This window comes from Periophthalmus magnuspinnatus, chromosome 24 (genome assembly GCF_009829125.3).
Source record: "Periophthalmus magnuspinnatus isolate fPerMag1 chromosome 24, fPerMag1.2.pri, whole genome shotgun sequence".
Classification (NCBI taxonomy): domain Eukaryota; kingdom Metazoa; phylum Chordata; class Actinopteri; order Gobiiformes; family Gobiidae; genus Periophthalmus; species Periophthalmus magnuspinnatus.
In genome coordinates this window covers 11,374,830-11,393,842 of record NC_047149.1, presented here as the reverse complement: position 1 = coordinate 11,393,842, position 19,013 = coordinate 11,374,830, and the positions used below count along the sequence as shown (strand labels likewise).

Sequence of the window (19,013 nt, the reverse complement as noted above, 5' to 3'; positions counted from 1 at the left end):
TGAGTCACTTTCAGAATAAGAATCCTTATCCGGGATTCAAGGCAAAATAGCACCCTCTACAACAGAACAAAGCTCGAAATATAATCAGTGACATTTCAAATTGCACATAAAACCGTATGTTTTCGACCTAAATATGCTCCCAGTAGCGTTTTCCCGCTCTTCCTCTCCTCAGCTGTCAATCAAACGCACCTCAGCAGCGTCTCATGCACAGCACAGTCAGGCGCAGCAAGGGTAAGCTTCATTTTTATTCTCTGTCCTGGCAGTATTTGTGGCACATTACGCGGCACCTATCACTATTTGTGGCACCTGCCGTAGCACCTGCTAGATATTTTTTGTGACACATAGCTGTTATTTGTGACCTACGCAACATGCTGTGGCATCTACCTGAGGCGGCAATAGAGAAGGGGGGGAGATATGAGCGAGGCAGCCTTCAATCTCTACCCCAGGACAGCTGTGGCTACAATAGTAGTTTACCATCACTGTATATGGAGTGAATGAATAATAACTACAGTGTAGTACTCTGAGTATAACAAGCTTGTAAAACTCAATACAAGTGTAAGTTATTATTATTATTCTTACTCTTATTATTATTGTTGCTTATTTAGCTGGTTCTTAGCACTTCCACTAAAGTACCAAGAACACCTCCAGTCTGGCCTTTGTAATTCTCTACATCCAGCTCAACGTTAACTGTTGACACTCTTGGACTTCTTTAATTTTACATTATACCCTGAAAATAAAAGTACATTGAGTCATTAGTGCAATATATTAATATTAGAGACTCAAAGACACTGAATATCAAAGAGGTTGTAAGGTATTTTTTAACAATGTAATACTACCCCAGATGCCTGTAGCCCTATTCACCAAGGACTGTGTGACCCCCACCCTGAGAGGGTCATAAAGCAATCTGCGAGCACTGGGGCCAAGAAGATAACATCTATGATCAGGGCCACTTCTTATCTGTAGCCCTGTTCACCAAGGACTGAGTGACCCCCACCCTGACAGGGTCATAAAACAATGAGATTGTTTGACTTAAAAACACACATTGTTGGATTTTGCCAAAAGGTTTTTAATGTGTAACCACATGTTGACGAGAAGAAGACCCACCTCACGCTCACACACACACACACACACACACACACACACTGGGAGACCTTATAAAAGCTGGAAACACAAACATCTCAGGACTCTCTTCCTATCCTTTCCTGAAAGTCCGGTGCTCCATTGTTAACTTTACCTTTGAGGAACTCATTAAACACTTCTGACTTATGCTTCAGTCTCTTAGTCCTCTTTGACGCTTGCACCAGAAACAAACATTTCTTACAAGGTCAAGCAACCACTTGCTTCTCTCACACAGTGGTGATAAGCCACAGCTGCCCGGAGACTGATGGGCAGATGGCTTACATCTGCTACAGCCACTCAGACCACTGCTCACACATGAACACAGTTAGGCAAGGTGAAATGTCTTGTTGAAGACCCAACAACAGTATGCACTGATCTATGTTGGAATATAATCAGTAAGGATTTGTGGGCAGACTCTTTCACTGAGCCAGACACTTATTTTTTATTGTTTATTCTGAACTTGGTGTCCTTTATGCATTTCTGCTAAGATCATACTGTTGCACACCCCACATTTATTTTTACATCATCTTACAAACCATTAAAAACAAACATTAATTGAGCCTAAATCACATAAAGCCATGGAGTACCATTTGTCCATTGGAAGTTTGTTGAAGTTCCTCTCAGAGCAGAGATGTCCTTTGTTCCCCATTCTCTCCAAATGTGAGGCTTTCTGTTTTAGCTAAATTCTTGACAATGTTCTACCTCTGGCCAGACTCACCCCAATACATCTAACTTGGTTGTACAAAACTGTTTCACACAATCAGGTCTCAGAATGATGAATTCTTGTAAAGTGCTAAAAAAAAGATATGCAGCTTTTCGCTGAAGGCAATTTTAAGTGAATGTGTACAGTAAGTAGAAGTAGTCAATGATTAGAATGAGTGCATTTAGAGCGGGCGAACAGACAGGGTAAGTCCAGTTCCAGGTGAAGGAACAATGTAACGCTCCATCCTGAAGAGTCGCAGCAGCAAGTCTGAGCTGTCTTGGGGCCAGCGGTACAGCTTGGTGCTCTGAAGCCAATTGGGCACATGTCTCTGCAACACAGAAGCACAGATCTGAGTCTTGGAGTGATGACATCATAAGATGTTCTGTCTGACGTACCATGGAGGCTCCAGGGAACAGCACAGGTACTAGCCGGAAGTTCAGGCAGCCTTGCTGGATAAACTCATTTTGGATCTATAATGAAGCATAAAATTATCTTTTACACAAAGAACTGTGTGACAAAAAAGAAAAGTACACAGTAGTGCCCCTAGACCAATGTTTGGCACATATGACATAAAACCACAACTGAAGATGATGCTAGTGGCCAGAGACTGGTAACAATTTGATACATTTATAAGAAAGATTTTTTTTTTTTCCCTCAATGGATGATGCCAATACAGAAATGGCCAATAACCTCTGCTGATATTTTTGGGTTGATAATGTAGGACCGATATCAATCGACCGATATCGATATCTTCAACATTTACACTAACCTTAGAATTTCAATTATTGTTTGAATTCTCAAAAGTAATGTATTCAAACTCTTAAATAAAAAATTCTTACATTACAGAAGGAAATTTACAACAATATAAAGGACAACAGATTTTTTAAATTTTTTTTCAAAAAATGTCATTTAAAAAAAATCTAATGAATCAAAATTTTACCCAGACAAAGATATACATCCATAGCTTTATACCAAAAAAAAAAGATTTTCTTACACTTTCATATTACTTTTTAATTATATATATATATATATTTATAATATAAATAGCAACTTAAATTCACTTAAATTCAAACTTAACAAAATAATGCAATTTTTTGTTTGTTAGACTTTGAAATCAGAATGTTGTTGCAAGTTTGTTTGGAGGAGCTAGCTCAGGGGTGTCAAACACATTTTCACCAAGGGCCACATGAGCCACATGGTTGCCCTCAAAGGGCCAGATGTAAAATAGATGTAACTACTTTTTTAACTTGTTAAATAACAGTTTCTGTATTTATTACTTAATGTTTCAAATCTTGCATATTCATTTGCACAGATGTAAAAATATGGCTGTGTAATGACATATCTCTTAATAAAATGGCATTTTAAGACCATCATACCTTTTAATTTACCATGTTGAGGGCCACATAAAATGATGTGGAGGGCCACATTTGGCCCCCGGGCCTTGAGTTTGACACATGTGAGCTAGCTTAAGCACTCACCTGTTTGTGTATGTACTTTGTGTGGAGACAGTGCTCGTCAGGCCCGAGCCCCTCCACGTCCTCCTTATACTGAGGGCTGATGACCACGATGATCAACATGGATTTCTGTGCAATTACATTGTTGTAATTATTTGTCTGGTCGGGACACAGCATGTTAATGAACATATACGTGCTCTAAACATCTCAGATTGTAATCGTGGGCAAATTTCTATCTGTTTTCCCACATTTCCTTTCAAACACATTCTTATTCCAGTATAATTCAACATTAGAAGCAAGTTGGGTATAGTGTCTTGTCCAAGGATATGATAACACTGCACGGAGGAAGCCGTCAGTAATACTTGGAATACATATGCAGCAGTGGAGGAACAAACATGCCTATGACTCTGCAACCTGGACCCATAACCAGCCCGACCAGACAACACAGCAGGGAAATCTGGGCCAAAATATATCTAAACTAGTGTGGCCACATCATGTCAGCCAGTTCATGATCAATATACTGATAAATATAATATAGTTATCAGATGTCTTTACTAGGTCATGTATGGGTTTAGCTGAACTAATTTGTATTTGTTGGGTCCCTTCTTGTACTACAAGAAAATACCTATGCGTACTCCAAACCCACACTCACATCATTCAGGAAGCGATCCATCCATTTGGTGGTATCCATGCTCCTAATCGGGCTATCGAAGATGTCGATCTGAGGGACAGACGCAGAATAGTTGTGTTAGTGCTTAGTGCGTAAGGTAGCTCAGTTGACATGGGTCATCTCACAGGGTATGCTACTGACCGCTGGCTGGAATCCGTTGGCAAGGAGGAACTTAGTGAAGGGAATCATGTCTTTGGCCGTGTCAATGGAGTATGTGATGAAAACAGTTTCTGAAAGAAAATAACTTTTCATTGCAACCTACTCTCTTCCATCAGTGGAGGTGGTTTCAGTCTGTACCAAGGTCTGGTTCAGTGCAATGTGAAATCAACAACTTGGACTTTAAAGTGGAACTAAACACCTAAAGTACACCCACAGTCCAAACAAGCCGTTGAACTGGGCAAGGCTTAAACAACAAAAGGGGAGAGTGAAGAGGGAAGAGAAGCAGGATCTGCACCCCATATTTTGTTGGTCAAACATATTCCTCTAACTTGTCTGTGGTGGACGTGTGAGCTTAATGATTTGAACTTACTACACTCTTCAGGGAGGTTGATAGTTCTCCTGATCTGTCCAGCATCTACACGAAAAGAGCAAGGATCACAGTAGACCTCCCTTATGACCCCATCAGTGACCTGGTGACCCGGGGACAACTCTAACAGCCGTTCACAGTGTGCTCTGTTCTGTGGGACCTGGCTGAGAGACAACAGCATCAGTGTTTTTACAGTCTATGAAATATGAACTGCATCAGAGAATAGAGAAGAATCATCATACTTGGAAAAAAATATAATAAACAAAATACTGACATACACATAATGTAAAATAAGGTAAAGAATTAACTAATTATCCCAAACATTTTGAATATTGTGCAAGTGAAAGAATACTAAAAAACACACCAGACAGGAACCTGCAGCGGGACCTGTGCAGCGTGGGGTGGAAACTGACAGGAACACTGCATACCACCTAAACACAGGACCACATACAGCTAAAAAAAAATTAATAATTCAGATTTATCATCAGCTGCTTATACAATAAGGTGGGTGACACATTAAATAAATATAAATCTGTGCATATTTACAAATAGAGAATGAATATATAGTGGCTGAGATCTCATGTTTTATGTTGTGAATACATTTGTAGTAAATAATGGAAGATCTTTAATTAACAATATATTATTTCATAATCGCCACCAAGGTGTCTGTCCATCCCTTGGGCCCACAGCGGCAGTGGCTGACCCTAAACATACAATGAGGTTTTGTCAGTGGGACTTACCAGACGCAGGAGCACCAGGAGCATGTTGGTCCAGGAACAGCTCAGACCTCAAGGGGCTGGGGGCTTCCAAGCTTTGTGCTTCTAGAGAAGGCTGCAGTGGCCAGGGTTTATATAACTGTTCTGTCCTGGAGGGGAGTCTTGGGACCACAGAGGCCAAAGCTCTGAGGGGCCCTTGTGGGTGTGGGTGCAGCTCACTCATATCCTGGTTCTCATCAGTCTCTACTGGGATACTAGAGGTGGGCTGCAAGTTCCCTTCAGAACGCCTCATTGTACCAGTGACAGCAGCCCCCAACATGCTGTGGAGGACAGACTGTAATTTGTTTAGTTTCCACATTCAAAAACACTCTGGTCTTGCTGAGATACACATTTCATAATAAATAAATGATTCTGCTGAACTACTATAGGCCTACTCCCTGGTGACAGGACATAGCCTGCCAGTTTCCTTCTTTTTTTTTTTTTTTTTTATTCAGTCTTGGGGAAACTGACGTGTTTATACTTATGATTGGGCCTATTTTCCAGTGTTGCGCTTAAGACAGGTAAAATTACAAATTACAAAAAACAGTGTTGTAGCCAAGCCCTAAGACCATTGCCTTTAATACAAACGTAGTGAAAGTCATGTCTCTGTACTAGTTTATAACCTTTTGAAGGCTAACATAATATCATACAATCATAGGCCTGTTCCTGAGAGTAGCAAAATGGCGTTTTAATATCAGAACTAATCAAACCTGCAGTGTGAGGAGAATAGACAAAAGCAGAGAAAGTGAAAGTGCTCATAGCAAGAAAAAGCACTTCTAAAAAGATAAAACAAATAACTATTATTTGTCTGACCACAGACACTTAACTTGAACGTTCACCTGTGTATAGAACTGACAGTAGGTCCTCATATATGTGAAAAACTCTTACCTTTGGGACGTTCGGCGGCAGTGAGACCCAGCCCAAACCTGTTCTGTGGCAAACAGGAAATGTCTCGGTCAGTGTTTCACAGCCGCACAGTTAGCGCGTCGTATTTATGCAAATAAACCAATTGTCTTCCAAAGTATTATTGATTACCAATCAATCTTTTATTCCACTTTGTGAACCACTCGCACTTTTGTGAGATTTTTTATATACAAGAAACTGATTGAGTCTTCATGTTCAAACTCACATAAAATCATTGCAATTCTACTTATCCACCACGTGGAGGTAGTACAGTAGTAGAAAAGAAACCCATGATACAAATCAATTAATTCAGTAGTTGGCTGCATTGTGGTTAGGGACCTTGCAGGTGTATTTAAAGGGTACGGTAACTTAGAAATTAGATTAGAAAGTTTTTTACTAAAAAAAATCAAAGAAAAATCTATATTTTATTTTATTTTCTTCAATATTGATGCACAACTAGTAGCCCCCGCCCCTTTGTACAGGTATTTCATCATAACAAGCAGTGAATTTTCATTTATTTTTATTGCTGAAAAATGGCCAAGAGACATTAAGAGATATTAGAGACACTACGGGTATGAACTGGAGGTTTTTGATAAGCAAGTAAGTACAAAAGAGTAGGTAGGTGTGAAGAGGAAATGCTTGAGCACTCAAGCTTTGAATATAGGACAACACAGGATTACTCAAACATGTATGAATACATCATAATACAGGTCTCACTAGTTAATGATGAGGAAACACCATTAAGATATAGGTAAAAAGCTTATTTAAGTACACTTTACATAATATGTCCCCTTAATTTCGCACAATAATATGATGCAAATGTGCTATTACAGCTTTTTACAGCATTTACTTCGGTTAAATGTAGTTGAGATCAGTCCGTGAGTTTTATATTAGTTAATGCGACAGTGACATGACTGCCACTAGGAGGCGCTCTGCGCTCTGCCACGGAGAACACTTTCATGGTGCTGTAGGTCCGCACGGACACGTGCTGTCGAGCCTTGGATGAGCACGTTAGTGCACTCACCATCTCCCTGCGAAATCTCCGGCTCACCATGCAGTACAGCAGAAAGTTGGTGGTGGAGTTCAAATTCTGGAGCATGTTGGCCACGTCCCCGGCCACGTTGATGGGGATGCTGTAGTTGTTGCGGTTAAAGTCCTCTTCATTGTACTTAGTTCTGAGGATGCAGTATGTGACAAAGCGAGGCAGGCTGAGTACCACAAAGGCCACAGAAACCGTGCAGAGCAGCAGAAGGGTCCTTCGGAGAACACCCCGGCTCCGGCCCTGCATCACCCGCCGCTCTTCTTTGGTGAAGAGGTTACTTGCTCGTGACAGGTGATACCCAATCAGGTAGTTGAAAATAATGACCAGCACAATGGGCACACCCCCAGACAGAAAAGTAGTTATCCACACAATAACAGTGCTATAGGTGGCATCCCGGTAGTGGCATCTGGGTAATGACACGTTCATTCCATTTGTTGTAAAGTTTACTGTGGACACAAAATTTATCCATGCCATAGGTACAGAGACAAGATGGGATGCCAGCACAATGCCCACGCACATCAGCTTGGTGAGGCCAGCTTTGGAGAAGTGTTGTTTAGCACGAGTGCTGCGGAGGACAAGGAAGCGCTCAATGGTGAACACCACCACGATCCACGACGAGCTGTAAAGGGAGCCATACTGCAGAAAGCTCAAGATACCACACCAGGGATGAGAGTGCCAGAAGGGTTGCAACACCCAGAAAGTAAGAGTAAGGTCAATAAGGATGACCCAGACCAGGTAGAAGGTGTCCACGATGGCCAAGCAACTTAGGTACACCATGGCCGACTCAGACATGCCACACTTATGGAAGCAGATCATGTAGAACGTGAAGAGATTGGCTACGAATAAAAAGACAAAAACATTCGACTGCAGTAAGTAACATTCAGTGCAAGTACACCATGGACATCTCAACCTCACAAAAGTTCTTCAACAACAGGTACCTAAAAATGTGCTGATTTATATGTGATCTATTGGGAGGGGCCCAAGTGAGAATTCCTGCCGTAGACCCCCCAACTCGCCAATCTGCCAGTGCAGGCTGCAGACATTTTGTCCTCATGCATGGCTGATATTCGCCAGTGGCTCATTCAAAAACACCTGGTTCAAAATCTTAGGAAGACAGCCTGGCATGTGTGTTTTCAGATTTACAAAATTATCAAATACAATCTGTAAGTGATTTTAAAGATTGCATCTTGGATTGTAGTGGTATTAGGGCTGGGCAATGAGCCATATATTTTTTGTTTAATCACGTTTTCACATTTTCTAGAGCTAATATCATGATTTAGATTAACACAATTCAAGCAGTTAGTATGTTTTTATGCTTTATTAAGAAGTAACTACACTTCTGAGAGTTCACACTTCACTGTGATTGGTTAAACCCACCTGCCACTCACTCAGGGCATAACTGATCATGAAAAATAGGATTAACTTTGTGTGTTTAATGCAGCTCAATCTCCCCAAATTAGCATATCATCACATGATTTGATTTTTATTGTCATATCGGCCAGCCCTAATTGGCAAGATAGACAAGTTTCATGCCATACTGTGGAACAATACAGGCAAAGCAAAACACTTCTCCATGGACACAGGCAGATGGTGGCACTCTCCACTAGAAAATCTACATAGTGCACTGTTAAACAATAAACCAAATAAATATACTGTAGTAGCAAGTTGAAGGCTGACTATGTAGGAGTAGACTAACCTGGGATTCCCACAGAGCAGAGCAGGGGGTAGTAGACCTTCTGCACCGCTACCAACACAGACACTCCAGAGACAGTCATCTTTACTCAGCCCCGCAGAGCACTAAGACTCAGGGCATGTCAAACAGTCTATGGATAAATCAGATGAGCAGACAAAGATGTTCATATTTTCTACTTATTAATAGGCTGCTACAAAAAAAAAATATTGAAGCTCAACCACAATGGCAATGTAATTAAACTTTTCAATTCATTTGGTAAATTTAGGGTGTATATATAGAAAAGAATGAATCAGTAAGGTAATGTATATTTCTTTCCCAATTTCCTGCTGCTGAATGAAAAGTGGTCCTACCTGCTTCTGAAGCTAGAGGCTGTGTCTTCACTTCACTCAGTTTGGTGATAAGGACCAGATCACATGATCACATCTGCCTAGGAGTACAGTTATCACTTCCCCAGCTACAACAACCTCTTGCAATTACAGTGCTGTCAAAACTTCTTAAACTAGAGTCAGATGCATATATTTAGTATATTCATAGCATCTAATTTCTTTAATCAGTGATAACCAGAGTAAAAACAAATGCAGCCTTTCAACCTACCATTCTTGCCTGACTTAGGAAAGCTGTATCTGTTAGTTTTAGTGCTTATTAAGTTGAAAAATATAGAAAAAAGGTGCCAGCCAAAATTAGAGTTTCATCATTACAAGAAAATTGGTTTAGTTTTGTGCATGAAAATAACCCCAATAATTAAAGATTATCAATAGACCCACCAGGCACCAGCTCTCAACTAGAGTCTAGCCCTGGGGTGGGGCAGCTAATGGAAAACTTTATGATGATGAGTGTAATTTGTGAAAGCCAGTTTGGAGCTGTGCTATAGCTCAGGACATAGCCTCAGCACTGTCTCACAGAGGAAACATGTGTGTTTCCTCCCCATCGATTTGTCCGGAGGATGGTGACTTTCCATGTCGCATGACACTGATAAGGGCAACTGGGTGTTTGCATGAGGTAATAAAAGAAATAGATAAGAGGGGCAGGAGTGCACACAGAGCAGAGCTCATCATCTGGACTGGTAAAAAGGGTCAATACACAATTCCATAGTGAAAATGCAGGCAGCTTTACTGAGGCTTTGAGTTTTGTTGTTGCTGTATAAAAACTTAAATTATAGTAGTTACAAGGCTGTTGGTCTAAAAGCATCATCAAGTAGATAAGTAACAGAATACGATGTATGTCTGTACGACTGCCAACAGACAAGCCAAAGGAGTGGGTAGAATTTGTAACTGAAGGAGCACTTTTATAAAATCCTTTTTTTTTTAAAACAGTAACTTTACACCAAACCCAACAGTCAAACCACAGTCTCCACAGCCTAAAGCTAAACTCTAATTTGAGTCATGCTACCAGTTGTTTTAAAAAGCAGTTGGCAGTCTGGTCAGGCGTAAATGCCTAACTGCCTGCAACTGGTTGGCTCTGTTGAGGTCTTTGGTGCTGATGTAGAAGCCTTTCTTTGACAGAGTCCAGCTGACTGCCCCTCATATGGTCCCTCTATGAAGGAGGTTAGTACAGTGCTCCAAGCATTCAGGACCAGCAGAAAGAAAGCTGACATTTGACATGTATCCACCCTGTTTAGAGGGAACTGGTGGTTGTTATAATCCAAAGCTCCCACTTCACTGTGCATAACAGTCCCCATCTTTGTTCACAACTGGCCATAGGTGCCATACACTCTGTAAATGGATTGACAGAAGACGTTCATCACCATATTCCTGCTTTAGTTTTAGGATCTCCAAGTCTGGTTGGATGAAGACAGTGGGACAGAGTGGGTCACTGAGACCGGAGTAGGACACACAGGGAGGAATCGGTCACAGAAGGAGGACTGGGCCACTGAGGAAGGGGGGCAGAGAAGTGGGCTATGTACGTCTCTACACAAATATTTCCCTTCTGCATGAGGGTGTTTGTGGAGGACACAGAGTGTGCTTTGTGCCCTTAGCACTCTATCTTGACCCCGCCCCTGGCCCCTCGTCCGGAGACCCTCTCCTGAAACTCCGCAGACCACCTCACATCAGAGATGCTGCTGCATTTCTCTGCGTTGCTCCTCATCCTCACACAACAGGTAAGATTTCATTCAACTGCTAGAATTGTACTTGGATATATAAGGAATCATGTAGTATGTTATGTTAATACTAAATCAGTTTGGTCCATTTAGGTAAATGTGGTTAATGTGAGACGTGAATCATTTGTGAATGGCCCCACTGTTTTCACACCATCCCAATAGCTCACTACGTAAAGCTGGCACACAGGCTTCAGATTTTTGGCATAGCCTCACTAGCCTTTGCTGCTGTAGAGCACCAGTGTATCAATCTATGATTTGGGCAGAAGACTTTTAAGTAATCAAAATTGGGTTAATAAAACATGTACTAACTAAGGCCAAATTACAGTTCCAGGGGCACCAAGAGGTCTCAAACCAGGCAATGCTTCTTATCGGCCAATACATTTTATCATTCAATAAATGTAAAAGAAAAACATTTGCTCTATCATGGACAGATATCAGTACCTTCACCTTGACTGGAAGCAGCAGCTTCAGATGGCCAGCCCTACGTACACTCTACTGTCCAATGCAGCCAGATATAGAATTTGAACCAAGTCTAAATAAAACACAAACCTCCACAAAGTCACTCACTTTGTCTTACTGAGCGCAGAGCACCTTCTATACATAATAAAGTAATGCATGCAAGATTTTTGTACTTGCGCATACTTTGTTAAAGCAGAGAATCAAAGATATCTGTTCCCATGTACAATCATATATATATATATATACCATGTTGTAGCCTAAATTAGGATGCCATGTATCACTCGCATAAGTGTATGTTATACCATGGCCTGTGTGTTTCCCAGGGTTTGGGCAGAGGCACCAACAATGGGCCATACGTGTCTGGTCGGGTTGATCGGGTTGAACGGCGGCAGTTCTGCCAGTGGCCCTGTAAATGTGGCCCACGAGCACAGTGTGCCCCTGGGGTCAGCTCTGTGCTAGATGGATGTGGCTGCTGTAAGAGCTGTGCTCGTCAGATCGGCGATAGTTGTAACGAGAGGGACGTGTGTGACCCCCACAAGGGCATGTATTGTGACTTCTCCCGGGATCAGCCTAAATACGAAGTTGGTGTGTGCGCTTGTAAGTATTGCACAGGCTGAAGGTATAGCAGAAGGAAGCCCACTCAAACAAGCAAAAATGTTTTCCTCCAGTTCACAGCCATGTGGTTCCCTCGTTTTTCTCATCATGTAGCTTTTAACATATACCATGGCCAAAAATGTTTTATGAATTTTTTATGAATGTTATTAGAATCTTTGTGAGCTAGTCAACACATTACAACTGCAGTACCGGATTTTAAAACAGTGCAAGGAGCAGGTTGATATTTAAATCTATCACTTGTTCCTGGCTCTCACAAACCCTTGGGCACATCACTAATATTCACAAGCATAAAGTTATAGAGTATATAAAATCGAAAAATGAAGCAGGATGAACCACTAATCCATAGCATATCAGCCGTCACCCCAAAGCTTCATATAGAAAAGCACACAGCACATCTTTCCTACAAGTTTGCAATCAATAAAGGGTCTACATTTTTAGTGGCTCACAGTTAAGAAAGATTGAAAATTGAAAAATTACAACAGGAAGAACCACAAATGACTCAAAACTTGAGTAAACAATGGAGCTGAGGAATCACTTTCCATAGTCCAATAAATATTCAGACAATGCGTTGCATGCATTGTGATGAATGTTTCAAAATGAGAAATAAAATTAAGTAAGGTACCTCATTGCATATAAATATGTGGTTCCTCAGATCTAATGGCTGTGGGCTGTGACCTAAATGGACTTCGCTATGAAAACGGAGAGGCCTTCCAGCCGAGCCCACTCTACAAGTGCACCTGCATCGGAGGAGCCATCGGCTGTACCCCCGCCTTCATCCAGAAGCCTGCTGCTCTTTTAGGCCCCGCCTCCTTGATGGCAAGTGTTCCCGCAGGCCTTCGGAATACTCACAGTTCTAAAAAGCACCAACAGGACACCACCTACATGTCAGGTGAATGCGAGCTCCATACATCACTGTCTTGAGTATTCATATTATTATCTAGGTATAATAATCTTGATAATCATTATATTAATGTAGTATAGTATATAATATGTTGCCAGATAGTCTATGGAAATTATGCACCCTGTGGTATGCACCCATTTTCAACAAAATGTTGACATAATTTAACTACAGTAGTTTATTTTTTTATCAATTGGCCCAGCCTCAACTTTCCACAGCTTGTTAGAATCCAGAGGATTATGCACTAACCCCGTTGCCATGCCTTGTCATATCCTTAACATTTAACAACATAATTGTTTCATCTTTGGACAGATAAGATTTGTGGTCTATGGTCACTTACCCTTTTCTTGCAAGTCATGCACGCAAACCTGAAAATGAACATTTACAAATGTAAAATTCAGTGTGAGGAACATGTTTTGTATATGGCTTCATGGAGAAAGAATAGATTTGGATTTGTAAGGTCAGTTTGGATGCTAGGGTGATGACACTTGCCTTTAACTGTAACACTGAAAGCTTACAGGGATCCCCCTTTAGTCTGGAAGAAGAACTGCCTGGTCCAGAGCACACCCTGGAGCCCATGCTCCAAGAGCTGTGGTTTGGGCATCTCTGTGAGAATTAACAACAACAACAGCAAGTGTGAGATGAGAAAAGATCGACGTCTGTGCCTGCTGCGGCCCTGCGACAAGGCCCTCCTCAAAAGTATCAAGGTAAGTTCAGAAAGGGGCCCTCACTAGCCAACTGTTTAGGACTGGACCATGTACCATGACCAACAAGTAAAAAAGCTTTGCTGTCAGCCAAGATATAGACTTGTTGTAATGTTTTCAAGCTTATACATGTGTGTTATATAAGGAGTAATGGGAAATATGCTTAATATATTCATTCAAAATGTTTTAATTGTGTGGAGTATTTGAACTGGGTTAATATACTTGATAATATTTTTGTGACAATATTTTTTTGGATAGGTGCCAAAAGGAAAGACATGCCGGCCCAAATTCCAGGCAAAAAAAGCTGAGAAGCTGACACTGTCGGGTTGCTCGAGCACCAGGAAGTTAAGGCCCATGTATTGTGGTGTGTGCACAGACAAGCGCTGCTGTGTCCCCAACAAGTCGCGCATGATTCCAGTCAGTTTTTTGTGCAAGGATGGCTCCAGCACACGGTGGAAGATGCAGTGGATCACGTCTTGTGTGTGCCAGAAGAAGTGCAGTGAGCTAGAGGACATGTTCTCAGACCTGCGCCTGCTCTGAGCATTTGATATGATAAGCATCACCGTGCCAATCGTAAGCACAACTGAAACATGATGAGATCAGGTCTCAAAACTATTCACCCATGGATCTGCAAACCATGAAACACGTTTCACATCTATAGAGGATAATACATTTTTGTGTTGGGATATATATTGAGTGTAAAAACAATATGTATAAAGATAGACCCATATGTTATTGATAAACCTCAAAATATTTTTAATGTATCCATTCACCTTTTTGCATAACTGTATGAGTGAAAAAATAACATGTCTGAAAATGACAGCGAGGCTCATTTTCCCAATATTTATTAAAAATTATGTCAAACATTTTAATGAACGTGTTCCTGGTGTTTTTAGGCACTCCAAACAGATGGGAAGGTTAAAGGATGTAATGCAAATTTAAGCTGCCAGGCTGGAGGCCCTTATTATAGAGCCAAAAGAAGATTTGTGTAGGGAAAAGAACAGTTAAGTTCATGCAATGTGTAGGACAGACTTGAAGGCACAAACTTAAGTAGTAATTTTATATATTCTATATTATATACACACACTCATGTGGCAATACTAAGCCGAGGAGCGTTGGGTATCACTCTGTCTTTGGTGTTGTCCAGTTGTTGGTATTCTGCGATGAGTGAGCTTAGAGAAGAAACAGCTTCTGAGAAGGTGCTCTGCTCAAGTCCCTCCACATGCAGGTAGTGATGAAGGTGAGCCTTCATAACAGAAGAAATGTTACATTTGGACAGTTGAAGAAGGCAACAATAGAACACAACAGTAGTACTACAAAGTAGTTTACAATAATTTGTAGTAAGGGTAGGTTTGTAGTGAGAGAGATCTGCTGGCCATACCTTCTTCCTGTAGAGCTTCATGAAGCGCTCCTTGAGTCGGCTAAAGGTCGCTTTGAGGCATGTGTTGTTGGCCAGAGCCAGCAGGGAGTGGGTGTGTCCAAAGGGGGGTACAGAACACAGACCCGCCTTCCAGCCCTCTTGGTTCCACCAGACGAAGGGCAATGTGGGCCTCAGTCTGCCAGAGGGACATACAACAGGTACTGAAGACATATGCGATACATAAGACATCAGACATGTGCTGTATTATGTTATATTATTATTAATGGAAAGACTCGAAGAAGTAGTAGTATTTGGAAGTTTTTTTGCTTGTTTTTATCAATAATGCTCATTTTAGCAGTAGGCAGACTTCAGTCTTGTGTAACTGTGTGTTAGTGACCTCTCAGACCTCTGGATGTTCCTCTGCAGGTCTGACACTCCCACATCTCCCCGTAGCAGGAGGGCACAGGCCAGGTACAGACTGTGCCTCGGCTCGGCTCCAATCAGCTGTTGCTCTTTACTGAAGGCATCACTGAACATCTGGTCCACCCTAGGACACAAATCATGATTCTAGCAACAACTTTAAAAATAAATGTGAAAAGGCAAAACTATACTCTGGTTGCAATTTGTTTTCATTTTATTTTATACTAGCAATTCAGTAGAAGACGGTGTTTGTCACATATGATGAAATGATACAGTGTTCTGCTGAATCTGAGATGAGCAAGCAGAGGCCACAGATTGGGACCACAGGTGAATGTGAGCTTTGTGCGACAGGGCGGCACTGGCAGAGTAAATACTGCACAATGTTAGCCTTTCAGGGGCAAAGGGGCCAAAAGTCAGGCTGCATTACTCATGATCAGGACTTTTAATATTTCATCATTCTTTATAATATATCATACTGTATATGATATGGAGAAATACTAAATAGCACTTTTGTCATTTAGAAAAAAAAAAAAATCATTAGTCAAGTAATATGAAAGCATACTTGTATTGGAGAAAAAATAGATTTATAGATTGAATAGGATCCAAAAAAAAAATGCATGTATTTGATCCATGCATTGACAACAAAATTGAATCATGCCAGGCTCTGCAGTGACCTTTAGACTGCAAGTGTACAGTGTTGGGGTGGGCTGACCTCCTGGGGGGCATGCTAACATCTGCCAAGCTGTAGAGTGGAGTGAGACTGGGGACCAGGTAGTGCAGCCGTGGGAAGGGCACCAGGTTCATTGGAATTTCGTTCAGATCCATGTTGAGTGAGCCCTGGAAGCGTGCAGAGCTAAAAATCACAAAGAGAGTGAGATGTGTGCCTGGCATATTCTTCTGTGACACCTTTGTCCAGACTCTATAGAATGTATAGAATATATTAACTCTACACACAAATCATTGTAGAAGGACAAACATTTGTATGATATTTTGACCCTGTAACAATGAGACCTATAGTGTGACACTACTAATACTGACCTGGTCACATGCAAAAGGAGGTTGGCCACAATGTTGTTCATGGCGTCAAAGGGCTTCTCACCAGTTGACAGCCCCCCATGGCCTGAAATGACAGTGCTGTCCATTCTCACCGCTGACCCTGTTTTTCCACTGTAGCGTCTGATTCTGTTCACTATGTTCATCAGAGACTTGTAGGAGAAATAAGAGCAAAAAGAGGGGCCAAGTACAGTGGTTGCTTGACTTCAGGGAAGCATTTTTTTAGATTTATATATGCTTTAATAACATTTAGTGGTACAATATTTTTTGATATCACAATAAATCAGTACAAAGCAACATGTACGTATGTATTTGCCAATCGTAGGCACAATACAATTTTTTTATTAGGCCATAGAATGATGACAACTTTGGATATTAAACGAAGAAAATTTGCATGAAAAAGCATGACATTAGAATTTTTTTAACTAAACTTGTGTAATTAAATCTATTTTAAACCATATTTTTGTAGTTTGTGAATTTAAATGGAGTTCTTTAAGCTGGAGTAAAATATATATGAAAGCCTGCAAAGAAATGTAGTGATATAGCTTTACGGTGGGAAAACCTACCTGGTTCTCCACAGGCAGGACACAGTCTGCATACTCGCTCAGTTCCCTCATGGCCAGGACACTGTTGTAGGGAGAGGTAACTACATCGTCCTCCTCCGATGGATAAACAGACGTCACTATTCGGCACACTTCAGGAAACTCATCCTCTAGAAGGCGCAAGACTCTGGTGCCAAGGCCTGAACCTGTTCCTAAAAGTAAGCACTTAAGCTTATTAAATCATTTGTAAAAACAGTAAGAATGTGAGTATGAACCGTTTTATTGTCATGGTAATTGTAAGAAGATGGTATTTCTTGTCAGTCTTTAAAACATGTAACTCACATGACTCAGGTCCACAATATCACAGTCCAGACCGGTTGATATTTGAGAAACAATTAATAATTTTATTATAATTTAACAGGTGTAGATCAAGTATTTAAAAAGTAAAAGCTTTTTACAAATTAACTGAGTTTGCATGTCTCACACTAGTACTATTCTACAGTGGCACTGTCTCTGTGAGTCATGCAGTTGAACTTGGGACACTGGTTTTACCTCCTCCCATTGAATGGATGAGGAAAAAGCACTGCAGACAGTCACAGTGCTCAGCCATCTTTCTGAGCTTTTCTATGATCTGTTCTCTGTATGCAGAGCCATATGTCATGTAGCCCATTGCCCTGCACAGACAAGACTTTTATATTAGATTAGAAATAGGATGTGAATGAGACTAGGCTGCTCCCTGTCCTGCCACATCCTCACCAGTTGTTGCCAGAGCCAGACACATCAGTCAGGAGCTGTGTGCTGTCGAACACATCCTTGAGTGGCCCCTGCCGGATCTGATTGACCACACCCTCCTCCATATCCACCAACACGGCCTGGACAGAGCCCCCAGCCAAATTTGTATGTGTTTCATTCACTTTATAAGGTCCTTTTAAATCAACTAAACTGGATTTGATTGGGCCTAGAGCATATGCTTGGGGACTTACCCTGGCCTTCAGCTGATGGATTCTCTCACCAACACTGACACTACAGCTGTGCCTGAAAACATGTCAGGACAGAAACAGTGTAAGCATCCACTAGAATAGCAATTAGAATTAGAATAACAAAACCACCGGATTGGCCATTTACCTAGAATCCACATTTCGGAAAAAACTGCTTATAGCTTCATCATACAGTCCTTTCTGTACAGAAGCATATTTGAGGTTAGTTTGTGACTAAATATACTAAATTCAAATGAAATGTGCTATCTATTATCATAGGTTTATGAATTTATTAAGGTTACAATTGTGATTCTAAAGTTGAGGTTGAGACTATCTGTAATGTAGCCCAACTCTACTGTAATGTTCTCATGTCCTTAGAATTGTATACTAAGTATAGCAAAACAATTAGAAATATTACGTAATAGTTTAAAACCAACCTCAGCAGGACAAAAATAAGATACTTACTTTGTTAACGTAAGCATGTTCTCTCAATGCCAGATCCCAGAATCTGTAGCCGACCTGGTTTCCACATTGCCCCACTGCAACACATGTTACTACTTCAGTAGCCTACCAAGGTTTAACTGCCTGCGTATGTCTGCTTTTTAACCTGTTTACTGAAAAGCACAGCAGAACAGATAACCGGCCAGATTACAGTTGTCAATAACGATAACAATAACGAATAATGTTATGTGGACATTATGTGGATTAGATATCAACCCTTGGAGAAATGAAAATGAAAACGCATAGCTTAAGTTGGCAGCGCACTCACCCTGGACAACGACTGACTGCGTCATGTTAGCACCATACTTTTAAAATCCTGGCAGAAGAGCTACTCCCCCATTTTGTTACTCATGTCATTATCTTTAATTAAAATATAATTATATATCTGCAAACTTTTGCGCGCCTACCGCTTCTGCACCTTCGGTCGAGTTGTGATGACGTTTTACCATGGAAACGCATGCAATGCTGCGTTCACAACAGATTAGAAATATTAGAACAACAAGAAAAGTTTGACGACACAT

The 19,013-nt window shown here is 41.0% G+C and overlaps 4 protein-coding genes across 9 annotated transcripts; 1 reads left to right on the top strand and 3 right to left on the bottom strand.

Annotated features, from left to right (window-relative positions):
* Positions 1-1,052: 1,052 nt before the first annotated feature.
* On the bottom strand, positions 1,053-6,175 carry traf3ip2a (TRAF3 interacting protein 2a). Of its 5 annotated transcripts, none has more exons than XM_055232111.1 (9): positions 6,116-6,175; positions 5,213-5,522; positions 4,837-4,925; positions 4,476-4,632; positions 4,088-4,176; positions 3,929-3,997; positions 3,301-3,405; positions 2,218-2,292; positions 1,053-2,150 (listed from the first exon to the last, which is right to left on the bottom strand). In XM_055232111.1, exons 2-9 carry the CDS (start codon positions 5,505-5,507, stop codon positions 2,004-2,006), a joined length of 1,026 nt encoding a protein of 341 aa, XP_055088086.1. In that variant the 5' UTR covers positions 5,508-5,522; positions 6,116-6,175; the 3' UTR covers positions 1,053-2,003. The 5 variants fall into 5 exon arrangements, with proteins under 5 accessions (XP_055088086.1, XP_055088088.1, XP_055088087.1 ...); XM_055232113.1 differs by having other exon boundaries at positions 4,476-4,636; positions 4,837-4,903; XM_055232112.1 differs by having other exon boundaries at positions 5,213-5,508; positions 6,116-6,173.
* Positions 6,176-6,711: 536 nt separating this feature from the next.
* LOC117393248 (probable G-protein coupled receptor 139) lies at positions 6,712-8,960 on the bottom strand. The gene is made up of 2 exons (XM_033991439.2): positions 8,869-8,960; positions 6,712-8,008 (listed from the first exon to the last, which is right to left on the bottom strand). The coding sequence occupies exons 1-2, from the start codon at positions 8,945-8,947 to the stop codon at positions 7,002-7,004; spliced, it is 1,086 nt and encodes a 361-aa protein (XP_033847330.1). The 5' UTR covers positions 8,948-8,960; the 3' UTR covers positions 6,712-7,001.
* A 1,788-nt stretch (positions 8,961-10,748) lies between these two features.
* On the top strand, positions 10,749-14,286 carry ccn6 (cellular communication network factor 6). Of its 2 annotated transcripts, none has more exons than XM_033991041.2 (5): positions 10,749-10,963; positions 11,746-12,019; positions 12,690-12,926; positions 13,470-13,642; positions 13,898-14,286. In XM_033991041.2, exons 1-5 carry the CDS (start codon positions 10,919-10,921, stop codon positions 14,177-14,179), a joined length of 1,011 nt encoding a protein of 336 aa, XP_033846932.1. In that variant the 5' UTR covers positions 10,749-10,918; the 3' UTR covers positions 14,180-14,286. The 2 variants fall into 2 exon arrangements, with proteins under 2 accessions (XP_033846932.1, XP_033846931.1); XM_033991040.2 differs by having other exon boundaries at positions 13,449-13,642.
* A 177-nt stretch (positions 14,287-14,463) lies between these two features.
* tube1 (tubulin, epsilon 1) lies at positions 14,464-18,951 on the bottom strand. The gene is made up of 12 exons (XM_033991323.2): positions 18,761-18,951; positions 18,457-18,530; positions 18,140-18,192; positions 17,998-18,049; positions 17,771-17,886; positions 17,567-17,688; positions 17,039-17,226; positions 16,458-16,624; positions 16,132-16,272; positions 15,406-15,546; positions 15,021-15,195; positions 14,464-14,885 (listed from the first exon to the last, which is right to left on the bottom strand). Exons 1-12 carry the CDS (start codon positions 18,783-18,785, stop codon positions 14,727-14,729), a joined length of 1,413 nt encoding a protein of 470 aa, XP_033847214.1. The 5' UTR covers positions 18,786-18,951; the 3' UTR covers positions 14,464-14,726.
* Between the last annotated feature and the right edge of the window lie 62 nt (positions 18,952-19,013).